The following is a 26112-nucleotide window of genomic DNA, read 5'->3' as shown; positions in this document are numbered from 1 at the left end:
TTTACTCAACTATTTTGTTATGTTTCTTCTTGTTTCTATTCACATGTATTTGATTTTTTTTCTTCTTTTCTGTTAATGCTTTAACTACTCTTCTTTCCTTCCTTCTTTCTGAATGTAAAACTTTTTTAAAACAAGTCGATCAAAAATGGTGGATGCGCCGGGCGCAAACCATTGCGCACCAAAACCATCAATTAAAAAACTTTAACTTGACATAAGAGCCCAGACACAAGTTTTATAATGTTGGATGCACCCAAAACCCATAAATAATAAATGCGTGGGGAAAAAATCTAATCCGCTGTGGCATCCCCTCCGCCGTGCAACCCTCCCTAATTACATCTCCAAATTTACAGCAGCAACCCCATAAAAAGTGTAAGGGTGAAACATAGTTTCCCGGAAACTTCCCACAAACACGATCCCGTTTAAGGACGAAACATCTGCGGACGATTTGTGACAAAATGGCTTCAAGGGAAATTACTCTCGGCATGAAAAAGCAAACAACTAGTTCCTTGCGGGAAAAATGTATCTCCGGAACGCTGACGGAATCGAGGATTCTTAATTCCATATTGTCTCCCTCGCCTAATGTCTGCGTTTTCATTTGATTATCCTTGTTGTAATCTAGGCCCAAGTGGCAGGATCCTGCAGGTAGTGTAGTCACGTTGGGGCGCTTAGGCGTTCTGAACTGCATCAAATTTATCTCGTCTTAATTTAATGGTAATTATGCCGTTGTAATCGGCCATTAAAGAACGCCGAGAAGGTAATAAGGCTGAAGGGGATTTCGGCGGAACCGTATTTTGCTCCGGTTCGGGATCTTTGTGAATTTTGTTTGGGGTGGATGCGCAACATATGTTCGTCGATCGCGCGGGGAAATAATGTGGCATATTCCTCTTTGTCGAATAAACATTTTGATGGGTGTTTCGGCCCCACCCCCATAAAAACAAACAGCGGAGGGTCCGGTAAGACTCGACCGGATCTCGTAAAATCAAACGTAACCGGCTTAACCTGTCGAATAAAATTCGTTCGGCGGCCACAATTCGGCCCCTCTTCCAGAATCACACGCTCCATAACCGTATCAATCGCAGTTCGGTAACCTAAACCGTAAATTGAGGGGTCATATAGGCAGGCATCAACTTTACCGGCTTAAGTGGGGTTCATATTACTAAAATGAAGCGTCTCCTGGCCCACTTTTGTCCCGGAGAAAGAAGTGATTGAATAAATGAGATTTTCACAAACGGTGCGGTTACTATAAAAGCCGATGTATTATTCATGGTGGCGTACTTTTTTTTCGTCGGGGGGATTTTCTGTCTCTCAACTTCTACTTGCTCCAAACACTTTTCGGTTTGTTTTATTTATGGAGTTTTTCCACATTTTAAAGCCGTTTTATTGCGATGGATTACTTGTACGGGGCAATTTATTACCCTTCCTAATCATAAAAATTTACTGGTCTGGATATTGTTTAATTTTATGGCCGGCCAACGGTGTGGTTGTTTATCATTTCTGGAGGGAGGCGATCGATGGACCGACCTCAGATGCCACAATACGCGTACTTCACTGAAACATTTCTTAAAGCGAGTAAGCGACTGATTCGTCATTTTTAAAACTAAAAAAAAAGAGTATGTGCTTAAGACCGCACGACAGAAGTGAAAACATCTATGATGCTCGTTACTGATTTTAAGTAATATGTACCTATTCTATAAAAAATATATCATTATGGATGACTTGGGGGAATAAGGAGCAAGGCATAAATAATTAATATTATTTAAATCCAATGCTGTTTTTAAATAAACATCAAAAATCTGTATTTTTCAATAGAAACTGCAAATACGTCCGCTTTTAGAGGTACACTCTAGCAAAATTTGTGAGGTTAGGTTTGGATGTTTAAGTTTTATTTTCTTGACGATGATATTGAACACAACACAAGTTTTCATAGCAATACCAATACCCTGTATTATAATAAATTGTCCATTTTCCTCTTCACATTTTGCTAAATACACAAATTTTTCCAATAGATGAATTGTTGAAGCCATATAACTGAGAATTACGTATTAAATCCTACATTCATCTGTAAACTTACAATATTTGTCGTGTCTTTATCGTTTACATGATATAAAACTATACAGGGTATTTCACGAGTGATAATGAGCCTGACGGAATAATAAATTCAACCCACAATACATTTTCAGAAAAAGCCGGACATTTTAATGACAGTAGCCAGCTTTTTTCGGAAATATATTGTGGGTTGCATTTTAAATTACGTCAGGCTCATTATCACTCGTGAAATATCCTGTATTTATATACAGTTACTCCTGCAGCTCTGCACTGAGGTCAGTTAGGTCACAACATAACATACAATGAAAATTTAAAATTGACAAGTGACGCACAGTTGATTATTTTTCGCTCACTCCGCTAAAAAACTCGACTCGCTTAAAACTAATTCACTGCCCGGGAATAAAATGTATGTGGCGCGCCTAAAGAAGTTTTCACTTCAAAAGCCATTGTGACTCTTCTGTAAAACGAAATTCAGCGAATCAAATATCTGAGTAAAAACAACCAATTTATTTTGTCTTCAAACGAATTGTTTAAAATATTCATCAGAGTAGACAGTTATAAGAAAGTGAAAAAAAATCAAATAAACTAAACCACCACAGTAAAGTCCATTCACGGTGGATTTTCCTCTCAAGGTCAAATAATTAAATTTTTTGGCTCTGTAATTATGTTTTGTAAATAGTGACATGCAGCTAACCAACATAATGCGATTTAGCAATGCTCAATCCAACCTGTACGGTGTTTACCTGCATGTCACTATTTACAAAACATAATTACAGAGCCAAAAAATTTAATTATTTGACCTTGAGAGGAAAATCCAACGTGAATGGACTTTACTGAACATGAGAGAAAATTTATTTTCTGATTCAATTTCAAACATAGCTTTGCCATTCTCGTAATAAAGAAACCAAAAGACCGAGAGAAGTCGTAGATCAACGATCACGTCCCATCATTTATAAACTGAAACATAAATATTCCACGCAATCTGACTTGTCCTCAAAAAAGTCCCAGATTAATCCTGTTAGGATCACCTAAAAAATGAATAAACAAATACGTTTTTCATCGTCTAAGAAATGCCGCTGAATTTGATGAAAAAATTACTCAAAAAAATCATAGTAGACTTGTCATTTCATTCAAAATTAAGTCATTTTGACAAGAACCTCAATTTAAATCGTAAATGGCTTTCACCAACCTGAAGAAATCCCATATGGTTTTGATCTATGGCGCAGCCCGTGGACATTCAGATAAACATCAAACATAAACTCGAATGACAGAAAAACTTGACATTAGTTAGTCGGACGTCAAAACTGCCCGCCAAATTTGAAATTTTTCAGCGGTTCCCAAACAAACTGATTTTTTGGTTCTGGTTGTGAACCATTAACAACAACGTAACATTTTATCTGCCCCGCCCATTTCATTTTCTTAGTTACCAATCAAATAGGTTGTTAAGACGATCTGATTTACACAGTAAAAATTTCTGACATTCGAATTGTCTTAATGACATTTTATTTTTTAGAACCTAAAACAATAATTGTGGACTTGACAGCAAAATTCTAACCTTAACTTTTTTACGTGGCAAATGTGATGAAAAATTGTACAGATTGAATCTGGCTTTGATTCTGATTGGTCAATTTAGTGGGCGGAGCAGATAAAAAGTTATAACGGCAATACTATAGGAACATTTTTCATAAAGTATTTTGGCAAACTTGATACCTTAATCAACACATTGGCGTACGTACAGTCGCGAACAATAAATTTTGGTCGTCAAGGTCATTTTTTGACGCAATCGAAAATGTTCCATTGTAAAACTGTCGTAAATATCATAACATAACCTATCATCATCTTGTATGACATTAATTGACATTTTTTCCATTTTTTTGACACTTTGTTGACATGCGCATAAACAGGCAGGGAAATTTTTTAAATTTGTGACAATATAACCAAATTTTGAAATGACATTGGCGACCAAAATTTATTGCTCGCGACAGTACGTCATTTTGACATTTTATGTATTAATAAATTGTGTCAAACAGGCGAGGACGCCTATGTTTATGTCAACTATCACATTAAAAAGTAGAATAACCAACAATAATATTACCAACCTATGAAAAAAAGTCACATTCATTTAAAATCACCCAGTATAAGGCAAATTAGGTAATTTTCTCTTCTTTTAACACTACCTTACGTTAAAATATCTGCACAACTTTCAAAATCAGACTGTATAGACTCTTGAGACAACAAATTATTTGGTGTAAATACAGTGAAATGTTTTATTATCTTTGAATAAATGTTTTCTTCTGTGCCTCTAGCTATTTATCTAGAGGCAAGTCCTTACTGGAGTGTACATATGAGAAGTCACAATATTTTTAAATAGCCTGTTATCGACAGCAAAATAAATAAATGAAGCTCTTCTTAATCAAAATCACATTTTTTAACCACTTAATACAAACTAACCTCACTTTATTCTCCCTAATTTCTTGTGGAGGCAAACCCTTTTTATTAACAATTCAACTGAAGAGTTGATCAGTTCATAATAATTAAACGCAAAATGATGCACGAACCCAATTTCACAAATGTTATTGTCAATAAATTACGAATTATTGCTAGTAACAGTTCTGCATTGTCATTTAACAGTCAAAACTACTTTACTTTCGACATTCAAATATTGAAACAGTTATTAAATCCGTTGTTACCAAACTTCAATTGAGTAATTAATTTAACTCTATTATGTCGCAAGCGCAGCCTGCATCGGTGTAAAATAATTTTACCCAAACAAAATGTTAACACTACGAGAATTTTTATTTTTTTTTGAAATGTCTTTCTTAGAATGCAATGAGCACAAACTATATTATCAAAGACCGAATCCTTTTCGTTATTTGATTCCTTCAAAGACTTTGAATCCCCTCATTATTTTCCGACGTGTCTCAGCTAACAAGAACGGCGAGAAACGATAGGTATTCTTCAGTTTTGAAAATAATTTGAATCGAAGTGTTGCAAAAGTGGCGATATGCATAAATTGAAATCAAGTGTAGATTTCGTTTGAAATTGGTTAACTTGAGGCGTTTGAGGAACAAATTCAGTTGTGAAAAAATAACTTTTGTAAAATCAAATTATAAGATGGCCTGGTTTTAATAGGACCGGGTCGGATTCCCCTTTCGAATTCATTTCACAACCTTATTATTCTCGGGATTATCTCAAAGTTTAAATTCATCGATCTGGAGTTAGCGGAAGATGAAGAATAGATTAGCCAACAAAACAAGTTTTAATAAATCAAGATGAAAAGAAAGAAAATTAATGTAATGGAACACCCTTGCCAGCGTTCATTCTCTTTCTGCCAACAATGTATTATTAAAACGTAAAATAATTCAGCGGCGGCGACCGCTTCGTCTCTTTTCAGACGCACGCATTTTGGAAAAAGCCCCAACGTCACTCTCTACATCCGTCACTGTCGCGCATTCTAATCTAATCGACAAACACTCGGTTTATAAATTTGGAAAATTTAATCGTTTTTGATCATTTGGGTTTTGGGGTAGTACCCCTTGCTCCTCTCGTTCTTCTTCAAGCGCACGTCATACTCCAGCTCGTCAAAGTTCCAAACGATGTCATCGAACATCGCCACTGCCAAGTCGGAAATTCTGTTGAACAAGTCTGAAACAGTCACTCTGAAAGGGTGCACCACCAGACTCGCCCCTACCTCTGACGTTCACGTAGAAAATCACCAGAAACATGAACACCAAGTAGCAGAAGAGGAAGCTGAGCCAGTTCCTCAAGCTGAACAAATCCGCGAACGCCATGCCGCTGATTAATTAACAAGAAATTTCATGTGGCGAGACCAACAGCCAACAAGTTTCGTTGTCGCATTCTAGGCCGAAGACGGAAGAAAAATGACCTTCGCTCCTAGGCTACGATTATTTGACAGTTTCGCGGTTGACGTACGTCGAGGAATTCGTGGTGAGTACCCCAGCTAATTGGTTTTCCCGCGGAATTAAAAATGGCGCTTAATAAATACCGCTAATAACGAGCCTCTCTCCTCGTGTTTGTGTTTAATTTAATCTTTGGGAGCCTTTGTAAACATCTCGCTTTGAGACGAATTAATTAGGGGTGGTTTTTGAAGGGCGGCGACGGGTCCATCTGGCGGCGACCAGCCGAACCGGAGCGAAAGGTAGAGTTCTGCACGAGGGCCGACCGGTGACGCCCTCTCGCCGGCGTGTTGACATCGCCTCCGTGTCAGTTTTCTTGGTTAGAAATTATTTATAAGTCGCCCGAAATTAGTTTTTGTCGGTCCTATGTGATGACGCTTTCTAATTTTGAATTTTTAATGAGACGGCGCTCTATTATTTATGTAAGCCGTAAACATGAAGTTTGCTGAATTAAAGTAATTTGAATAGTTCGAGTAAGTAATTCAGAAGTTTGCACAACACTAACTTGGGTAATTATGGTCTTTGCGGTTGGTGGTGTGCCCTAACAATTTAATTTCCAACTTGCCTAACCCGCATAAATATTCATAATTAATTTTTTTCCGCGATTAATAATCCCCTCCGCTGACGTCCCTTTCTTGCCCTTCCAGATTCCTGCCTCACCATGTCCAGTAATCGCTCGACTTTGTCACTGCCGGCGCAACAAATGCCCCCAGAGTTTGACGACACCTGGCCCGATGAAGAAAGCGACCCCCACATCAGCAAGCTGTGGGCCATACACAGGACCATACACAACCTGAGGGGTAGGCGACGAATCTCTCACCCCATTTTGATTTATGGCCACCGTAGATTACTTCCGCTTCGATTCTAATCTCGGGAGCGAATTCACCTTTTTTAATTTTTTCTCATGCTTTAATCATCCTAATCTGCTGTTTAATATTCATCACACGTTCGTGACGCACGTACCTGTCGTTGGGCGAAAATATAACGAGAGTTGAGCATCGGGTCGCAGTAATTATTATTTTTCCGCCGGCCGTGATTGATGTATTTGCATTTCTGATGCATTTGCGCTATTTTTAAAAGGTGACAAGTAAGTGGTAATTGCGTCGAGGCGCTCCGATTTAGAACGGATGGGTGAAGACTTCGAAAAGTATTTTTAACTCTCAACTTCGAGAGATGTGATGTGATTTTGGCCCATTTCCCTCGCAATAATTTTTTAAAATGCTTTGAAATCATAACTATCTTTCATGGCCCAGTTTCCAAATAGCCGAGATATTTTATCCATAAGAAATATTTTAGCATAAAGCACACTACTCACTACGTAGCAAAAATAGTTTCATACATTTTATTTCAAACACCTTTACAGTTAATTAGAATAATTCTTAATTAGCGAGTTTCAGTAGGATGTTTTTATCGTGTTGCACTCGTATGGCGAGCAATTTACTGCGCTAATTAAGCTTTGATGCTGAAAGTTAAGGTGCAGTTAGTAAATAGTGGAAACGAGTCCAGTTAAATTTAATTATTCCCTTTGATCGCATTTTTTATTTTAAAAAAATTGCACGAAGAATTAGACCGTTGCAGAAGACTAAAAGTCGTCTTGCTAAAATAAAAATTGCCAAGTGGACTTCAGTTTCTGATAAGAGAAAGGCTTTTAAGCAGATTTCTGGGGAAACTGTTTTAACGAAGTGGTGTAATGGCAAAGACAAATAATTTTCTGCCACAGATACGTCTTCTTCACTGGAGAAAAATTCTTCAAGTGACGAAGAGGCCAGACTAATAAAAAATATAAAGTAGGTTATTGTAAAAGAACTAGAGCGATGTGGAAGCCGATTAGGAAATCGTGATTAGGAGGATGCGAAAGAAGATATAAAATCTTTCAAAACTAAGATTCGGTGATAATTTTTTGTTGAACTTTAATCAGGTTTAAAGATTTTCTTTTATTGAGAGATCTTTTGACAATTGATTACCCACTTTAATAAAAAAAAATAATAGCAGTAAAAAAATGTCGATACATTTTCAATTCCCCGTTTAAAAATACGTCAACTGCGCCCTTAAATTTCATAATCATAACATTCTTTTTTTTTCTTAAGCTTTTTTTATCAAACACAACCAGATCTTACGCTTGACTTTGAAAAACAAAAAAATATCTTGGTTTATTAAGAAGTAGAAAAAGTACATACATAACAAGTAATAATAGAATGTCCTCATTCCCTCAAAGAAAATGAGACCAATGACTTTGTAGCCAATCTATTCAGTATGATACAATATTTTTTTTAGCAGAATTAACTTAAGGACAGTGACTTTTATCAGCATCAATCGAGAGCAAATTAGTTTAAAAGTGAAAACATTTCTGTTGTTAACAAAAATCTGTCTTATTTGTTTTGTGATATTAGGTGAAAAAAAATGTCAACAATAAGAAAACACATACTGAATATCAATAAAACAACTTTAATGACACAAATAATTTAAAGGTCCAAGTTTGCTTTATTTGAAGTATCAACTTTGCAGGATTACGGCCCTGGAAAGACCACCAGAAATCACGAATGTCCACTTTCCTCTGAGGGGTGGACCATAAACCTGCTTCCCGCGGTGGCAAGTCCCATTATCGCATGGATTTATGACCATGAAAGTCCCTAAATTATAAACAACAAACATTTTTGATTCATTACGTTTATTTAAAATCCAATCAGTATTTAACCAGAAATCTATTCTAAAAGATGTTTGTACAGAGTTATTCACAGAGACTTTCGATGAAATTTTCGTTGTATGCAACCCAAAATACAAGAAACCCATAGAACTTGATATTTTGTTTAATTCGAAATAAGTTAGCAATCCAAGTAGCTTGGCGAATAAAGTTAATTAATCATGACAGTTTCTCTTTATTGAGGTTATCAGCAAAAGTTAATATAAATGTGAAAACTGACATGACAGACACTAAGGGCCAGCAATCGTTGATTTAAGTATTATTACTTTATAAATTTAAGAAGCTAGAAACCATTGAAAGTTGTACCGTGTGAGCAACAATTACTGATTGAGTTGGCAATAAATTCTAGTAACTTTTGGTGACTTTTTACCATTTTATTAATAAATATTACAAAAACCGAGACGTTTAAATTTGAAATGTATACCATCTGTCAATAATGTCAATAAAACCAACCGAAATGGGTATAATTCACAGTCTTGAATATTTTATGTAAAAAATTTTATTGCCAACTGAAACAGTTATTGTTGCTCACCCTGTAGTTTCGGTTGCATATAAAGAAGCCTCTCGTGAGTAACCCTGTATATTTCATCTTTTTCCTTTCAACTCATCGTGGTTAAAAATTTCATTCAAAATGTATTGTTTGCACAATTATTGAATTAATTTGTGGGTATTTTTGCACAGCGCCAATTAAGGTGCTTTATAAACATAATGACACACTTTACCGCACTAGAGTGGTAAAGTGATATTACCCAACTACTGCGGTAAAGTGTCATGCAAGGTAAATTTTTTATATTTTTTGTCGTGATTGCGCTGATATCAAAGTTGCAACGGCTTCATTTGCTGTAACATCTCTGATCAAATATTTTCTTGGTTTGAATCGTTTACTTCATCTGCATTTTGGCAGTTGTGATAAAAGCGTAACCGAAATAAAAAATGTTGCTTTATGAAATACTATTTTTCGTCATTTAATAATTACATATTTGGTTCAAGAAAAAATTAGTGCGATAATCGTGTCGCAACTTTACATTACGATACTTGATCAGATATGCTATTTTCCCGTATCGTATCGTCCAAGGACACCTTAGGATTTTTATATCGTGAATAACTATGATTATACACTTTGAGTAACTTTATTTCGCAATGTATACACAAGCACTTAACCAAATTTAGCTTAATTTGCTACAAAGAAATAAGGAAAATAGAAAATAAATGTCTGATAAAGTAGTTGGCAGTGTTTCATCATGCAAGATTTTGTTTTTTGTTTTTAGCTGGTTACTTAAGTTACGCAATGGCCCTTAATTCATAGCTTATTGATTTGATAAACTCTAAAGCTCGTAAACTACTCTGATGAAAACGAATAGGTGGAAGAAACACTTGTGATTCAAAAACAATTAAAAAAATACACCAGACTCCATTTACATCTAATGAACTGTTGTGTGTTTCACAAAAGTTTTAAAAAGGTCCTTCTGGCCTTTCCAGTTTTACAGCCCTTCTCGTACTGAGTACATATGCATTAAAACTTTTAATTAGAAACACGAGCGTTGTCGTTTCAAAAAACAACGAATCCACCGCGAATTCTTAGCAAAATAGAGAATTATGTTTTCGATGCAGACGAAACGTCTCCACCGGCACACGTCGCCTTAAAACTGTTCTTCCATCTGATTGGCACATACCTAACAAGATGAAATCGCTTTTCGTGGATCTGTCAGTCAACCGGAAAAGTCTCGCTTAAGACAATTTCTCGCACCGCCAGAGTTTATTGTTCCGGTCAAGAATGTAAAACGTTGCACGATTCAGCGTTGCCACAAACAAGATTGTCCCAATTGAAATCTGACATTTCACAGATGTTCTCCTCTCGTTGGCAAACAATTAAACCTGCACTCGTGCAAACTCGGATTTATTTAATTTTATTCCGGCATTTACGGCCGCCGTTAAACATACTGAATAGGTCGTAAACGTAAACTCCTTCACTTCCTAACGAACACACGGTTCACGTTAATTGCGAACGAGTAAAAGTGTCCGGATCTAGAAAAATTGTACTCGGATCCAACCGTTGCGTGCAGTGCTGGCTCGTGAGCGCCCACCTTTACGTCACAAACAGGGGTACAATTAATTGTGCATTTAACAACCGCAAGCTTTCCCCGCACGCTTTTTGCCGACAACACCACCGATCTCCTATCGCCTCGATTAATTTTTTCTTTCCTCGCCTCTATTAATTTTCCTTAGGTGTAGATTTATTAAGTTGCATAGTGGATGTGACCGGCCCCGTAAATCCACGCCAGAAATGGTGATTTATACGCTGAAAATGTCAACGCAGCGAAACCACCACAACACTACATAATCCTATGAAATCGCTGCCCTCAGCGGTCACCGCAGTTATTACGTTGCGGTGTGTAAACGCACGTAAAGCGTCAGTACATTTTATAGCACATAAATACGAGAAAAATCAAAGAGCAGGTGACAAATCGGCGACGTGTAAAGGCGGCTTTACTCGCAGCGCGGGTGACGAATCGGCGACGTGTGAAGGCGGCTTCAGTCGCAGCGCGGATGGTAAATAATTGAATGGAATAAATAAAGGGACAAAAGATCCAGACGCAGCCAGAAATAGAAATTGGTTTAATCAGCCAGGTTAAGTTCTAGGTCAGCAATAATGTGGATCATTCGCTGAAATAGAACTGGAATGAGTGATTTTTTTATTGTTGATTCCGGCGTGGGTTTATGTAGAATTTTGTTTGCTTTTTACGCACAGGAATGACAGAGCGAAACGAACAGTTGTCCACATACCTAGCGAGCGTGTTTAATCGTTCGTACATTTCGACTGACTTTACGATCGTGTAAATAAGTTAAATATTCGGTGCTGCCGGATTTATGGAGTTCGGACAAAAAAATTATCTCTCAGGCGAGTAGAAAGGTGAATAGTTAGTACTCGACCAAAGAACAAGAACAAAATCAATCTCAAGTGTTTGTTTTTAATTAAGTGTTGATAAGGTACAGTGACGAACATAAGTCGCGACGCGACCAGTGACAGATTGACTTGGTGGGTACAAATAATGTTGTACTGTTTTTTTTACGGTCTTAAGAATCTACATTTAGTCCGGTCGAATTAATTCTGAGAGTACAAAAATATACAGGGTGTCTCAGCTAAGACTTTCGAGCCTAATATCTCGGTTATTTGCCAACGGATTTTTATGAAATTTAAAATGCAGATATTTTAGACCGTGTGGGTTTAATTAGTAATAATAAAATTACCTCAAGTTAAAAAATGTAATTTTAACACGTTTCCTTTATCGAAAATCATGCGCAATTATTATTAGATTGTTAAACATTAAAAAATAGGGGTCTACACAAACAATTAAGTAAATCACTTGTCTGACTCTACGAAAAGATTAGATTTTGTCCTTAAAAATTTAATGTAAAATTTGAAGGTATTTGAGCAGTTACCTTTTGAAACAATTGATGATTAATTGCCAAGCAACATTTTGTACACCCTTTAAAGTCTGTCAAAATTGGGCGCGCTTTATTAGAAACGTTAAATTGTGAAAATTTATTGAAAATACTCTAAAAATAGATTACAGCGGCAGAAATTTCAATATTGTTGAAAAAGGAAAAAAAATTGCCTATGGAGAGCGCGTTTTCTCGTGGAACACTATCCAAATGTAGGCTTTACAAAATGTAAGGTTAAGAGAGTCGTCAATTTATTTGAAGACACAGGAAGCGTACGTGAACTAAATTACCTTGCTAAAATATCCCGATCGTGTTTTAGTCCTTTATGGAAGAATTAAAGCATTCAGTATAACAAATTATACCCAAATGTTGTCTTTAACTTTGTAAGGTTAGCAAGATAAACGTCAAATATGTCACCTGCGCTTCTGCGAAAAGGGATGACCAAAATTCTGCAAAATTGCGCGTTTGTTTCATACGCGTCTACGTTTTTGCATTTGCAGCCACGTTTAACACAGTTTTTTGCTTTTTTCTTGCAAACCAGACGTCTTTCAAGGACGAGTTTTTCCCTACAGCATTTTTTATTGACGATCAATTTTTTATGTAAATCTTAATTGATTCAACATTTTAAAAAGGTATGTAAAAATTACGTTTTTAAGACTTGGGTGATTGCATTAATGGGATTTTATTCTTCACCGTCTAAAATATCTGCATTTTAAATTTCACAAAAATCCGCTGGAAAATAACTGAGTTATTAGACTCGAAAGTCTTAGCTGAGACACCCTGTATAAGTGGTACAAATTGGTTCAACACAACCTATTGTACATTTGCACCGAAGGAAATCCTGAGGAAATTGTTTGAATAATTCGTAGAAAGTGTTAAAATAGAAAATCCCGTTTTTAGAGTCATTCAAAGCTTTAACACTTTCTAGAAATTGTTTAAACAATTGTCTAAGTATTTCCTCCGGGGCGAATGCATGACAGGGTCAAACGAACCGATTTGTAGCAGCCCTATTTTTTTTTGTGATTAGATTGTATATGGTTGGGTCATAATGTGTCCAGAACTAATTTGGTGTACTGTTGGTTGCCTACACTGTCTAATTTAGCTCGCCACAACTGTCGCTTTCTGTACTCCCATCGATAAAATGTTTTTTCCTCAGGTAAAATGAGCAAACAGCAGTTAGACGCGTCTGATGTGATGTCGGACGAGTTCGACGAGGGCACGTCCTTGCCCCCCACCTATCTGGTGCTGAAAGTGGCGTCCGACATCAAAGAGAACACCTTGACATGGCTGATCGACAAAATCCGGGGTAAGCGTCGCGACGGGGGCGCCGAACTGATCGTGATGCGTCAACCGACCGACCCCGAGGACGTAAGTGTCGCTTGTTTGACGCGTCCCCGTCAGGACTAATCCGGAGCATCGCAGGGCTGGGTCCTGCACCTGTCCGCCTCCAAGATCAAGTTCCTGGAGACAGCCGAGGAGATGGAACTGATGAAGGTGGACAAATCCGGGGTGATCCGGGAGTTCACGGTGAACCAGCTGGAGGACTTCGTCCCGGAGGGGATGCACGTCGACGACCTGCTCACCCTCGCCGAGAGGCAGACGATAGTGAGGCACGAGCTGGAGAACATCAGGGCATTGGCCGAGGACGAGCACATCCCGGGGTACCCCACGTACGCGCTGTACGAGGGCCAGTCGATATTTCAGGTGTGCGTCAAGTGGAAAATCATCATGAAGGTGTATCCGTTGCACGACCAGGAGCACCTCAAGAAGCTGGGCAAGAAGTGGTATATGTCGCCGTTCGGGGAGCAGCCCATCGGTGAGTCCACAAGAAAACTGTGTTGTTTGTTTCCGCCTTCCAGTTTGATTCTTTTGAGTCGCTCCAGAAATAGATTATTCTTCGCGCCCGGAGCGCTCCCAACCCCCGGAAAATTCCGCCGCCGAAAATAGTAACAACAACAACGCAGCAAAAATCCCCCCGCGGCGATAAGGGCCGTTAAGGTCGCGTCTCGGCGATTAACCGGAGATAACGAGTCCCATCAGCGACCGACATAATGACGTGTTAACACGCGTGAGCTATCGCTGTATGGGGCGCATGGCGTTCATTAAAGCGGCAATTAGAGGGCGAGAAGGAGTCGAGCGTGTCGCGGTTGTAAATGGCGATCTTAGTGCGGGAATTAGCGCCGCCGCCACCGCCGCAGCCAACCCTTCCGCCCCGATAATGCTAATGAAAGTGTCCGACGGGGGCGCAATTACACGGCACTCCGCTGTTTGCGGACGTTTGAACCGAATCAATTTGGTAGCGCGTCTGCGGCTTTTCAGCGGTGCTAACGGGCTGTGAAAAAAAAAGGACGAAGAGGAGGAGGAAGAGGACAAAGACCGTGAAATTTATTCGAGAAGTTCGCGGCGACGTCGAATGCAAGGGAAATCGATTTATTAATCGGGGGGCAGGACATTAGCGGGGACCGGTCGTGGGGATTGTGCGGTGGCGGCGAACGCCGGCGGATTGTCATGTAGGGATGGATCTGCTGGCGCAAAATAAATTCCCCGGATGTGGACAGATACGTAGTATGAATTCAATTAATTTTGATTAAATCTAGTGTTATCTGCATTTCTTATAAATTTTATTTTGATGGGCGTGAAAGACAAAGAAATTGCGTTCCAAGGGGTTCAGGTGTGATAGTGTCGAATGGCAACGGCTTTATTGCAAAGACGTCTCTATTACGATGGAAAGAGTTACAGCTCCGTGAAGAGTTTTATTGAAATTCTGTTCGATTGCTACTAGACCTGATTTATCCCGCTTTTAAGATTTTAAAATGAAGCATTGTGTTCTTTTTTAAAAAATATTTTTTCTTGTTGGTCGGACGCGTGGCTCATCCAGCCTGATTTCTTTTAGAACGGAGGTGTCGGACACAGAAAATATGGAATTACTGATACGGGGTAGTTTATCATTTATTGACTAATTGGAAAATCGTTAAGCATTTGATTTAAACCGTGATAGTGAAATTTATAGCAGAGTTGTAAAGTTTGAGCAGATAGCGCAGCAAAAATTTTGGCAATCCAAAATCATAACACCAAATCAGAAGTGTGTTTGATAAATATCTAAGTTTAGTCGTCATTGTTCAGGATTCAGATGGATTTTATATTAAGTATTTACAATGAATGAAACTTGAGTTCATCAATTTGATCCAAAGTTAAAATACTCGTATTAAATCGATATCAAAATATTAAAGTATCTATAGTAAAAACGTTTTAGATGTGGATTGTCAAACTCAAGGTCGCTTAAAATTCATGAGTGAACTGTACTTTAGTGACAAATCTGTCATAAATTCCAAATACGTTATAAGCGCGCCTGGTTACTTTTTCTGCTAGTGCCAACTTAACGACAAGTCCCCCCCAATCCACATCTATAACTTCCCGACCATAGTAACAAAAATTTAGTTCATTAGCAGCAGTGACTCCTTTATCCGCCAGATCTAACTCCGGTGATTGTTATTGTTTGTTGTAAAAAATGAAAACGACATCTTAGTTGCATTCATAGACGTTAGAGCGTTGGCGACAGAATAAATGAGAGTCTCGAGGAACAAAGAACTTTTTTCAAAGGAGAGTAAAGCAGTTCAACATCGTTACATAAAATATATCAGTGTTTTATGTGACTGTGTCGAGGAACAAAATTGTTTCCTAGTCTTTTGCTGTGACAATCTTTCGGAATAAAGATGTCAATCATAGAAATGAGCGTTTTTCAATTCGAATCAAGCGAGATGAAGCTCTTTCAACTAAAAATTCACATGACTGCCCTTGTAACTAAAATATGTGTGATGCAATTTTGAAATGGACATAAAAAGAGTTATCTTTGTGAAAAATGAGTGTTATTGTATCAGTTGGACATTTTTTTTAAATCCTAATAGTATATTATGCAACAAGCATTTAATGATGGCTATTAAGACACGAGTATGAGAATTACGACACGACACGAGCCGTAGGTGAGTGTCGTAATGAATACGAGTGAGTTACATACACTATTTTTTCTACGACCGGGTAAACAGTAACTATGAACTGTAAAAATTGATAAATTTTATATTTACATCTATGTAGTTGTTTTTCCATTCGTAAATGAAACTAAATTAAATTACAATTTATCCTTGTACGAAAATGCTAAAAAAATTCGCTTTTGATGTTAAACGTACAGAGTGATCAACAAGAAAACAAATCAAGAGTGCTACCTCATCTTTTGTTTTATTGAAACGTCTCTCTTAGCTTAATCGTACACGATGTATGTATACTTGCTATACAGTCGTGCTATTGGTTGCCTACCTCTCGAAAACTCTATTATTAATTAATTAATTATCAATAATTAATGCTTTCTCTTCAATTGTAAAACTCATTTTACCACTTATCTGGGATAATTGTTGTTCACAATGACAGGAAGCGTCCGTAAACTTTGCCGAAATCGAAAATTATTTTCAAGGTTAACATCAATACCGTTACTTTAAAACTGACGTTTGTTTGACATTTCACCGAAAAATCTTCTCACCAGTGGCGTCGCGTTTGGCCATAAAGCTGGTAAATTACCCATTCTTATGAATGTACAATATTGCTCTTGTTTATTTTCTAAATTTTCTCCATTATCAGATGATAATAATAAAGTGCACAATTATAATTCTAAAATTCACGGTTTTCAATGGCAAAACACAGTAAAAGACCAAAGTGTATATTAAAAAATCACTGACATTTGGTCTAGTTCTATCTCAGTTTCACCCTAGATTTTCTCTAGATCATTATTGAGGTTATGTTGCATATGTTTATGAGTTTGAGACACGTGTTTAATTTAAATTTAAATTGTCAAATGTGACAATCGGTGACAATTTCAAAAGTCACTGTTCCAAACGTGATTTATAAAATTCAGTGTTTCGAATTTTCTGCCAACTTGACAACACTTTGACAATTGATTACAAAAAAAACAGACTTTATGATCTATTATAAAGTAGCGTTTGAGACCACAAATTGTCTACGCCCCTGCATTGCACGCTTATTTGCATAGGATTCCGCTACGACGTGACCGATAATTTGCAACGCCTGCTTAGCTTTGTTTTCTTTTTGATCACTTTGTACCTATTACATTTAACTCATTTAAGCATTACTAAGTGTTTCATTAATGTTTCTTCAAGAATGGCGTTAAAAAAGGAGACATTGGAAAACATAACCTTCTGTTTTGCGAACGGTTCCTATACGAATGACTCACCGTTACCAAGATTTGACCGAGTCGCCGTGCAAATACGGTCCAACAACACTGTAATTCGCAAATTAAAAGTCAGGTCATGTGAATCTTGACTCTGTGGCTATGTGTTAATGATGTAAAGTTGCGCAACACGTTTTCGATGGGTTTGTTTTTCACGGCCACTCTTGATCGTATATTTTTTTTAAACATACGGTACCTTCAAGTTCAAAAAATAAAACCCAACGTACGTTACCAAGTTAATGGTGGTTATTGGTAGTGAAAGTAACAAAAGGGGATATCAAGGAGAGATTAGTTTTTTGTTCGGTCTAGTTGAAATATGAAGACACTTTGTTGCCAGTGCCGTCCTGACCTGGAACACGCCAGGACCGGCCTCCGTTCCCCCCGGGAATTTCGCCGTCCATAATTGGGAGAACTCCGGGAATATCCCCGAACGGCGGCCAATTAAAATTCTCCGGGTTAATTTCAGTTAGCGCTATCCCATTACGGACACAATTACGAGATCCCGCCGCTGATCCACCTTTTTCTTTTCCAGAGGAGATCCGTCTGTACTTCGGCGAGGCCATAGCCCTCTACTTCACCTTCCTCGGCTACTACACCGCCACCCTCATCGTTCCCGTCTTGTGCGGCCTCCTCCAGCTGATGGTCTACTCCGACACCATGTCGCTCTTCTGCGTCTTCAACGTGGTGTGGGTGACTCTCGTCCTCGAGGTGAGCCCTTGACGTCGTCGCTTTTCACGCTTCAATTTATGCGGAAGTGCGGCTCGGGTCTTATCTCGCCAAACTTTAACGTCCTCCAGCTAATTTCGTCGTCGGGAAGTTTGGGGGCGGCGACAGAATGTGCGGGATTTTCGCGGGTTTTTCTCGAGGACTGTCGGCGATCGAAGGGTGCAGACGCGCGTCACATGTCGGAAAATTCATTTTTAAAGGGTGGAGGAGGGTGGGGCGGCGCTCGAGGGGATTTAATGAAAACCCAACATGACAAGCTGTAATGGCCACTATTTGATCAAAGCGAAGATCGATAAGGGATATTTCTTTGGTCGCGATGACTCTTCAAATAAAATCTAAAAACGTGTTCTTTTCAGTATTATGTAAGGTAAATGCCGGCGTTGGGCGGCGTTTTGAGAATCGGGGTATGAATGGAGGCCCTCGCGTGGGGTGCGAATGTAGATGTGCGAAGTTGATGGCATTTCCATGCAAATCTTGGGCGTCGCGCGATCGGTCTACCTGGTGCACGGCCCCTAATGGATATGTCGTGTTAGCAGTCGCATTCCAATTACGCCTCCTCCAGCGGGTCCGCGCTCCGAGTAAGGTGTCGCGACCCCCGCCCCCACTCGAAATAAAACGGAAAGTGATCCATTATGGAAAGTTTCGAAATGTGACGTTCCGCCGAAACGAATCCCATTTATCTCCGAGACGCCGCCGCGTCATCCATCCATTGTAGTCGTGCGACGGGGGCTTTTTTGTATTTCGGCCTCTCAGTTTAGACACTCTTATTAACCCTCGACAAAGACGCCCTTCCGATGCAGCCGTGCCGAATTATTTTCGCGGATTAACCCTCCGCGAATTATAAACGGAGCTCCCGAACAGAGTGTCGGATTTTTGTCCGGAGGTCGCTTAATTAATTCCCGCCCGGTTTTTCCTTCTCCTCCCAGATATGGAAGAGGAAGAGCAACGAGCTGGCGTTCAGATGGGGCACGATCGGCATGACGAGTCTGGACGAGCCCCGGCCTAACTTCAGGGGCTCGATGGGCTACGACGCCGTCACCGGGAAGCTCCAGCCGCAGCATCCGAGGTACTTCACGTACATGAAGGTGGGTACGAGGTGCGGCCGCCTCTTTTCTAATATCGCCCCTTTCATCCAGGCGCTTCTTCCGGTGAATGGGGCGGTATTTACATCTGTAATCCACTTTTCGACTTCAATCTGGCTTCCATTTTCTAGCTCCCCTTTCCTGATAAAATATCGTTTTTCGCCACTCGTGTATATCATAATCTTTTTTTTTTTTGGAGGGGTTCGAACTTTTACCACCTCGTAAATTTCTCCACTGTTCATTGAATATCACAACTCTGACACTTCGGATTGCCTCGCTCGTCGCACATAAACAATCCTTCGAATCCTCACCCAGACAAAATTCATAATAATAAAACTCCTGAGCGCAGATGTATTGTGTGTCGATCCCCATCGTGTTCCTCTGCTTGGTGGCAGCCTTCGTCATGATGTTGGCCTCCTTCTGGGCCGAAGAATACCTCAAGCAGACCCGCGCGTCCGACGATTACGTCATCCTCGTACCTAGCATAGTCTACTCGATTCTAGTCTACGTCGTCAACTGTTACTATCGAGTTTTGGCCACTTTTCTCACCGAGTGGGGTAAGCTCAACACTCCTCGATCTCGTCCCCCAAGTCACTGACCCACTCCTGCAGAGAACCACAGGACTCAGTCGCAGTACGACCGCCACCGAGTCACCAAACTAGTCCTCTTCGAGTTCGTCAACAACTTCATGTCTTTGTTCTACATCGCCTTCATCATCAGAGACATGGACATGCTTCGGAGCCAACTCAAGACCATGCTGATCATCTTCCAGTTGATCAGCCACCTCCAAGAAGCACTCCTACCTTTGGCCTTCAAATACTACGGATCCAAAGTGAGTGGGTGTGGTCTGTCGGTCGACTTGACCCAACCTTGTTTTCTAGTTTGCCGCGCTGAAGAAGCGCTTGTTCTCTTCGAAGAAGCGCCCCAAGTCCAAGTTTTACAAGTTCCCGACTGAAGAGCAACTCGCTCCTGTCCTCCAGTCCCTACCCCAGATCCCCATAGATGACTCGAGACTCCCGGATGCGACCAAAGAAGGCGAGATGGAGGACTACGAAGGCACCTACGACGACTACCTGGAGCTCTTCATCCAGTTCGGTTACGTCTTTCTCTTCTCTCCGGTGTATCCGGTCGCTGCGTTCTGGGCTTTGTTCAACAACATCCTGGAGATCCGAGCCGACGCCTTCAAGCTGTGCAAGATCTTCCAGCGGCCGATGAGTCGCCCGGTCAAGGACATCGGAGCTTGGCAGCGCTGCTTCGAGATCTTGGGGGCCATGTCCATAATGACCAACTGCGGGTTGTTGTGTCTCAGTCCCGAGCTGAAGAGAAGCGCCCCGGACGTCGGCCAGGTGGAGTGGGTGCTGTTCTTCGTCTTCCTGGAGCACTTGCTGCTCGGGGTGCGCTACCTGCTCCACATCACCATCTCCGACAAGCCCGAGTGGGTGAGGGTGGCGCTCGCCAAGAAGAACTACGACTCGAAGCAAGCCCTCAAGTTCGAGGTGAGTTGTCGGGGGCGGAATTAGCGTCGGGGACGGCGGTTGGGGGTGTTTGTGCGGGGAGCGGCGGGCCAAGATTGTTTACCCCGGAAACAAACAGGGGACGCTATCGATTTCGTCTGCGATATTTTGATTTCGCCGATACTTGTTGCTCGGATGAGGGTGCGTCTGCGGGGGTGTGGGATTGCCGCGAGCCGTTTCCATTTTTTTTTTGCCCGAGCACTCAGAGAAAATCGTCACCTGTTCACGGCCTCATGAAAAGTTCAGGGGTTCGCCGAGAGTTCGCCGATGCAATATTGAAGCGGAATGTTCGATGTTTTCCTGCGGAGTTTTTCCGAATCGGAAAGGGTAGGCAGTGGCGTAGCCGGGTTCAATAATTTGCGGCTTGGCACAGGTCCGGGTGGAGCAATTTCCCTAATAGGTGGTACGGTGGATTTTGTGGAAATTCAACGTTTTCCGGGTAATTGGCCTGTAATTCTTCCGGAATGATGGCCGCGCCAAGATGGACGTTTTCGAATGGTAGGTTCGAGGCTAATTTAAGGGAAGAATTTTCGCTGCAGGTTAAATAAATTCGTCACGAAAGATTTTTTTTTAATTTCAGGCTTGACATTGCAATGGCCCTAGTTATTGTCTTGTGAATTAGGTGTTTTGCGTTTAAAAGTGACAAGAATATACCGATTGATACAAGTTTTGTTGAAAACTCGATTGTTTTCGTTAAAGTGAAGGAAATTTGACGACAAATCAAATTTCATTAAACTAAACTAAATACTGATTTGTGATTTTAGTTTTGTTTCTTTGTTTGAAAGAATATATTGAAAACTATTATTTTACACCTGCAAAATGTTCCTTCACAAGATCTGACAAAGGTCTTCATTTTTAATATTTGGTAAAAATTGTTCCAGACAATATACAGGCGAGGCAAATTTCTCCGTCACTTGATCATCCTTAATAAAAATAAGGAAAATGAAAATTAAAATACACATCATAGGACATATATGCCGTTCACGATTATTTTAAACACGCAGGAGGCCGCGATATTTTTTTGTTAGATTGGCGTCAGGTCCTGTCATATGACGTTTCGTTTTTAAATATTCGCATTGTTGTCAATTCCGTCATTAATTTAGTTAATAAGAATTTACCCAGAACTGCCCTACAAATATATATGTTTCATTTCAATTACAATTTTACGATTATTGTTCCTAATGCGTTCAATTATTTAAAAAATGTAACAACTTGGGAGCAGTGTTCGGTTCATTTATAACCTAAAATAGATTTATTAAGACAAATCACAATATTGCCAACTAAAATGTCAGATTTTCATAGATAGTCCGAATTTGAAATAATCGTGAATGGTTTATACTGTCGCGAGCAATAAATTTTGGTCGTCAAGGTCATTCTTTGACGCAACGGAAAGTGCTCTATAGTGTGAAACGGGCATAACCTCTAATAAGTTCTATTTGTCTTGTCTTGTCAAGATCTTGTCAGCTTTTTGGAAATCCCAACTGGGTTGCCACCCTAGCTTCTGACACATCCCTCTCTATCAGCGAAATAATTTTTACTCTGTTAAAATATGAAATTGGGGTTATAATTTTGAATGTTTAGAATAAAACTTTGACAATTTTTTTTTATTGACGTTTGATTGACATTGGCCCTAATTAAGCAGGCAAAATTTTTAATTTGTGACAGCAGCGGGAAATTTCAAAATGACCTTGACGACCAAGATTTAATACTCGCGACTGTACATTAAAGAGGATGAATTAGACCGTCTTCTTTAAACTGACAAGGTATTTTATTTACAAAAACTATTTATTTTTATTATTATTATATTATGAGTCGATAAGTTTTTCTTGACTGATAAAATTAAATGTTAATTTAATTAGAGAAAAAATGAAGCCTTTACCGTTAAGTATTAATATTTTTCTGTACCTCTAATAATAATTCTAAAATAAAAATAAAATATACTTGGATTATTATATTTTTTTTTATTAGATTAGTGACCCTAGCTAATTCTTAGAATAAGTACTTTATTTATTTATAATGTTATAAATAGTAAATTCCATGAAAATAACAACATATTGCATGAAACAGTATCGTTACGCTTAAAATTCTCTTGATTTTTTTTTTTTTTTTTTGGAAATTAGCCAAAGTGTAATAATTGTGTCAGGTGTCTAAATAAAATCCTTTCTCACAAATTATATTTATAGCTTATGAAACCTCGTAGCTATTGCCTGTCACTCTTGGCAAGTATAACCTCAAATTTGAGGTAAAATTTTTTCGATTTTCATTTTACGCTCCTCTATTTTTTTCGAAAGTTTTTTCAAGTAAGTAACTAAAATCTCATATTACAAAATGATTTAAGCAAGTGGAAATAAGAGATTTAAGACGGAAAGTCAATGGTTTGTCACTTAGCTAAATGTTAGGTACTATGCTAGATAATGGGCGTTTGTAAAATTTGTCAACGTACACTTGACCACAGTTTTATTTGAACGCCCCATAGTTTCAAAAATAAACAAAATATTTGTTTTTCCTTTAAATTAATGATTAATGAATTAATATGTATTAGAAATTTGTGTTTAGGAAATTTGGTTAAAGAAATTTTTATTAACAAAAACAATTATTCTAGTCCGAAAAAAAGCTGTTCCAGACAACATATCGCGAGAGAAAAAAATTGTTCTAAATGGTGATTATGTATTTTTATTGAAAATAAAAAAAAATAGAAAAATCTACCCTTATTAGACTAATGGTTAGCAATAATTAACATTTAGCAATGTCAAATTCATTGGTATAACCACTTAATAATTAAATATTCTTAAGTGGTACACAATTTCAATGTTTAAAATAAAAATAAACTGTCAAAGTAAAATAATAAATTGCGTCTCACAGAAGCGTAGTTTTTTCCCGCTCACGATCGAAAAATCACACTTTTCGGTTGTCATTTCAGTTTGATAAACGCCACTTTAACGCACGAGTGCGAAAACAGCTGTTCTTTTCGCACTAGTGTAAAGAAATTATAAGATATACAATCAAATCAAAAATTCTTCAAATCTTGGAGACATATTAATAATTAAGGCTGTTGTTTGTAAAAAAAAACTATAAAAACAAACTCTCGTTACTTTAGTTAGGTACAGCAATTTTTCAGATGCTTTGATTACAAATTCAAAATTTAATTTTTTAATAGTTTAACGTTCGTAGAGAAAACATTTTGTACGACCCTTGGGTGAAAAGTACGATTAAAGCACTTGTATGTAAACTTTCACAAGCTTGTCTTTTCACACTAGTATCATAAATAGGTATTATAAAACAAGAAACGAAAAACAACAGTCATTCCGATTGTTTTTTTTTTCTTAATTTAAAAATATGAAAATGGGAAAAAGTAAACTTTTCTTTGGAGATTTGTGGTATTAATATCTGGAGAATTCCATTTTTAAGCAATATTGCAAAGCAACTCGTTTAAAGTTGACAAATAATGTAAAAAAAATAAATCAGATCCAACCAGAAATGATTGATTTTACGTGGTGGTAAAAAATAGTATATTAAAAAACAAGTTTCATAAGACCATTCTTGAAGCACCGAATTCAAGTTTAAAAAACGAGTGGCGTAGCCACGAGTTATTTTAAAGAATGAGTGCTTCAAGATCTGATGAAACGATTTTTTTATAGGTACTATTTTTTGTAATTTACCCTTTTTAAGCCGTTTTTAAACAAAAAATGTTCACTTTAGTCGATTTAGGGATTTTTGTGACGGTTGGTAATGTCTTAATTTTAAAAGTAAAAATTTGATTTAGTCGCCTTTTGTTTTCTCCAAATTCTGTCACAAAACACGAATATGGAAGATAATCAAGTAAATCTTGCATGTACGCCGCTTGAAATACCTGAAATTGCTAAAAATACGGTCAAATTTTTCCACTGGACACTTCCTGTTCTTGACACATTTTCTAATTTAAACTGACATGCATGACAAGATAATTCCGCATCAAGCTTTGACAACCTAAAAATTTTCGTAAAATATGCCGTGAATTAATGGCTATAACGACATCGCAGATGATGACGTCGCGTTCGTTAATATGTCTACTAGAGAATCAAAATGGAGGCAAATTACAAAAAGGATTTTGTAACACAACTGAAAGTAAAAAATCAAACATTTTTCTAACATCACCAATTCCCAACGTACAACAGTAATTCAGAATTACTATTGAAGCGCCAGGCCACAAATTCAGGAGCGTTTTCGAGCTTTGTGGAGCTTACAGATCTCTTTTAAAAGAAGCGTCACTTAATCGCTTTAATGAAAATGACTGCTCTCAATGTAATTACAAAATTAGCTAAATTAATGAAACTGCACCGAAACTACCCAACCGGGAGCAGAATAGTTCTTCACGCGAGCTTTTGCCGCTCATAAACCAGCGGAAAGCCCGGTGGTCGGTGGCGCCACTGATCCCTTTAAGGTTGGCCGAGCGCGATGACATTATTGCGATTTAAAAGCGGCGTTATTTTCCAAAACCGCCACCAAATAAACGCCCCGTAAACCATATTTAGCGTGAGTTTTTGAAATCGCAGGACGGGCCCCCAAAAAGCGGATTAGGTTTTATCAGAGCTGCAACTTATGTCCGCCGTAAAAGTTGTGCGGCGGATGTGCTTTATAAGAATCTTTTTTGTGTGTAACAAACTTATTGTCGTTTATCGAATCCCGCCCGATGTACACATTTTAGACAAATTGAAAATAAACAAGAACAAAGTTAGTTTGAAGTTTCGCGATTTGATTATCTGTTTCTCCTTTTCGTCTGTTCCAGAGGTCTCAGAAAAGTCGACGTCTGCTAACGAGAAAGTTCAAAACAATACACGGGACCCACAGCCGTTAATAATTGAAGGGGATGGAATTTTTCGTATCGATCGTCACGGTGCGTGTCTGGGTGGTGTGCCCGCCAGGACGAATTATCCTGCGATATCGACGCACCTGTGGAGCTCCTGGGTGGGACAGTGTCTACATTGCGTGTAACATTTTTGTACAGTTTTGTATCGCATAGAAAAAGTAAATCATTCGGAACGTTGCCAAATTTATTGCAGGAAACACTCCTGCCCCCATTCCCGCATGCAAATCGCCAAGGCCGGGGGTGGGAACCGACTCGGCGAAAATTTTTCATATTTAATTAAGCCCAGATCGCATCTTATCTCATCGCTACGTGAAACAGCGCCAGCCTCAGATATTTTTATTATTTGTTTGTTAATTAAAAAAGATGACCGGGCCCGAATCGTAAAGTTCAAAGGCGGCATAAAACGAAATTGATGCGGCGAAAAAACGGGGGAGAAGGAAATAATCCTTGATTTTAATTAAAACTGCGTCGAAAAAAATATTACGGTTCGGTTTTAACGATGCGACCGGAACGCATCCGATACTTCTACCTGGCGTATGATAATTAAAAACGCCCTCTATAAATCTTGCGGATTAGAGGGCGAAAAGTGAGGCAGAATGC

At 38.8% G+C, this 26112-nt stretch overlaps 2 protein-coding genes across 3 annotated transcripts in view; one reads left to right on the top strand and one right to left on the bottom strand.

The window, feature by feature from the left end:
* Nucleotides 1-26112, bottom strand: part of LOC138130385 (uncharacterized) — a 49342-nt gene that overhangs the window by 16620 nt on the left and 6610 nt on the right. The window lies entirely within an intron of this gene.
* Nucleotides 5870-25689, top strand: Axs (Abnormal X segregation). Of its 2 annotated transcripts, none has more exons than XM_069046827.1 (10): nucleotides 5870-5994; nucleotides 6611-6763; nucleotides 13265-13476; nucleotides 13531-13924; nucleotides 17877-18052; nucleotides 18997-19155; nucleotides 19502-19709; nucleotides 19764-19984; nucleotides 20034-20648; nucleotides 25432-25689. In XM_069046827.1, exons 1-10 carry the CDS (start codon nucleotides 5928-5930, stop codon nucleotides 25498-25500), a joined length of 2274 nt encoding a protein of 757 aa, XP_068902928.1. In that variant the 5' UTR covers nucleotides 5870-5927; the 3' UTR covers nucleotides 25501-25689. The 2 variants fall into 2 exon arrangements, with proteins under 2 accessions (XP_068902928.1, XP_068902927.1); XM_069046826.1 differs by lacking the exon at nucleotides 25432-25689 and adding an exon at nucleotides 21548-22618.

Source organism: Tenebrio molitor, chromosome 5, assembly GCF_963966145.1.
Source record: "Tenebrio molitor chromosome 5, icTenMoli1.1, whole genome shotgun sequence".
NCBI classification, from domain to species: Eukaryota; Metazoa; Arthropoda; class Insecta; order Coleoptera; family Tenebrionidae; genus Tenebrio; species Tenebrio molitor.
This window is presented reverse-complemented; position numbering and strand designations above follow the sequence as displayed.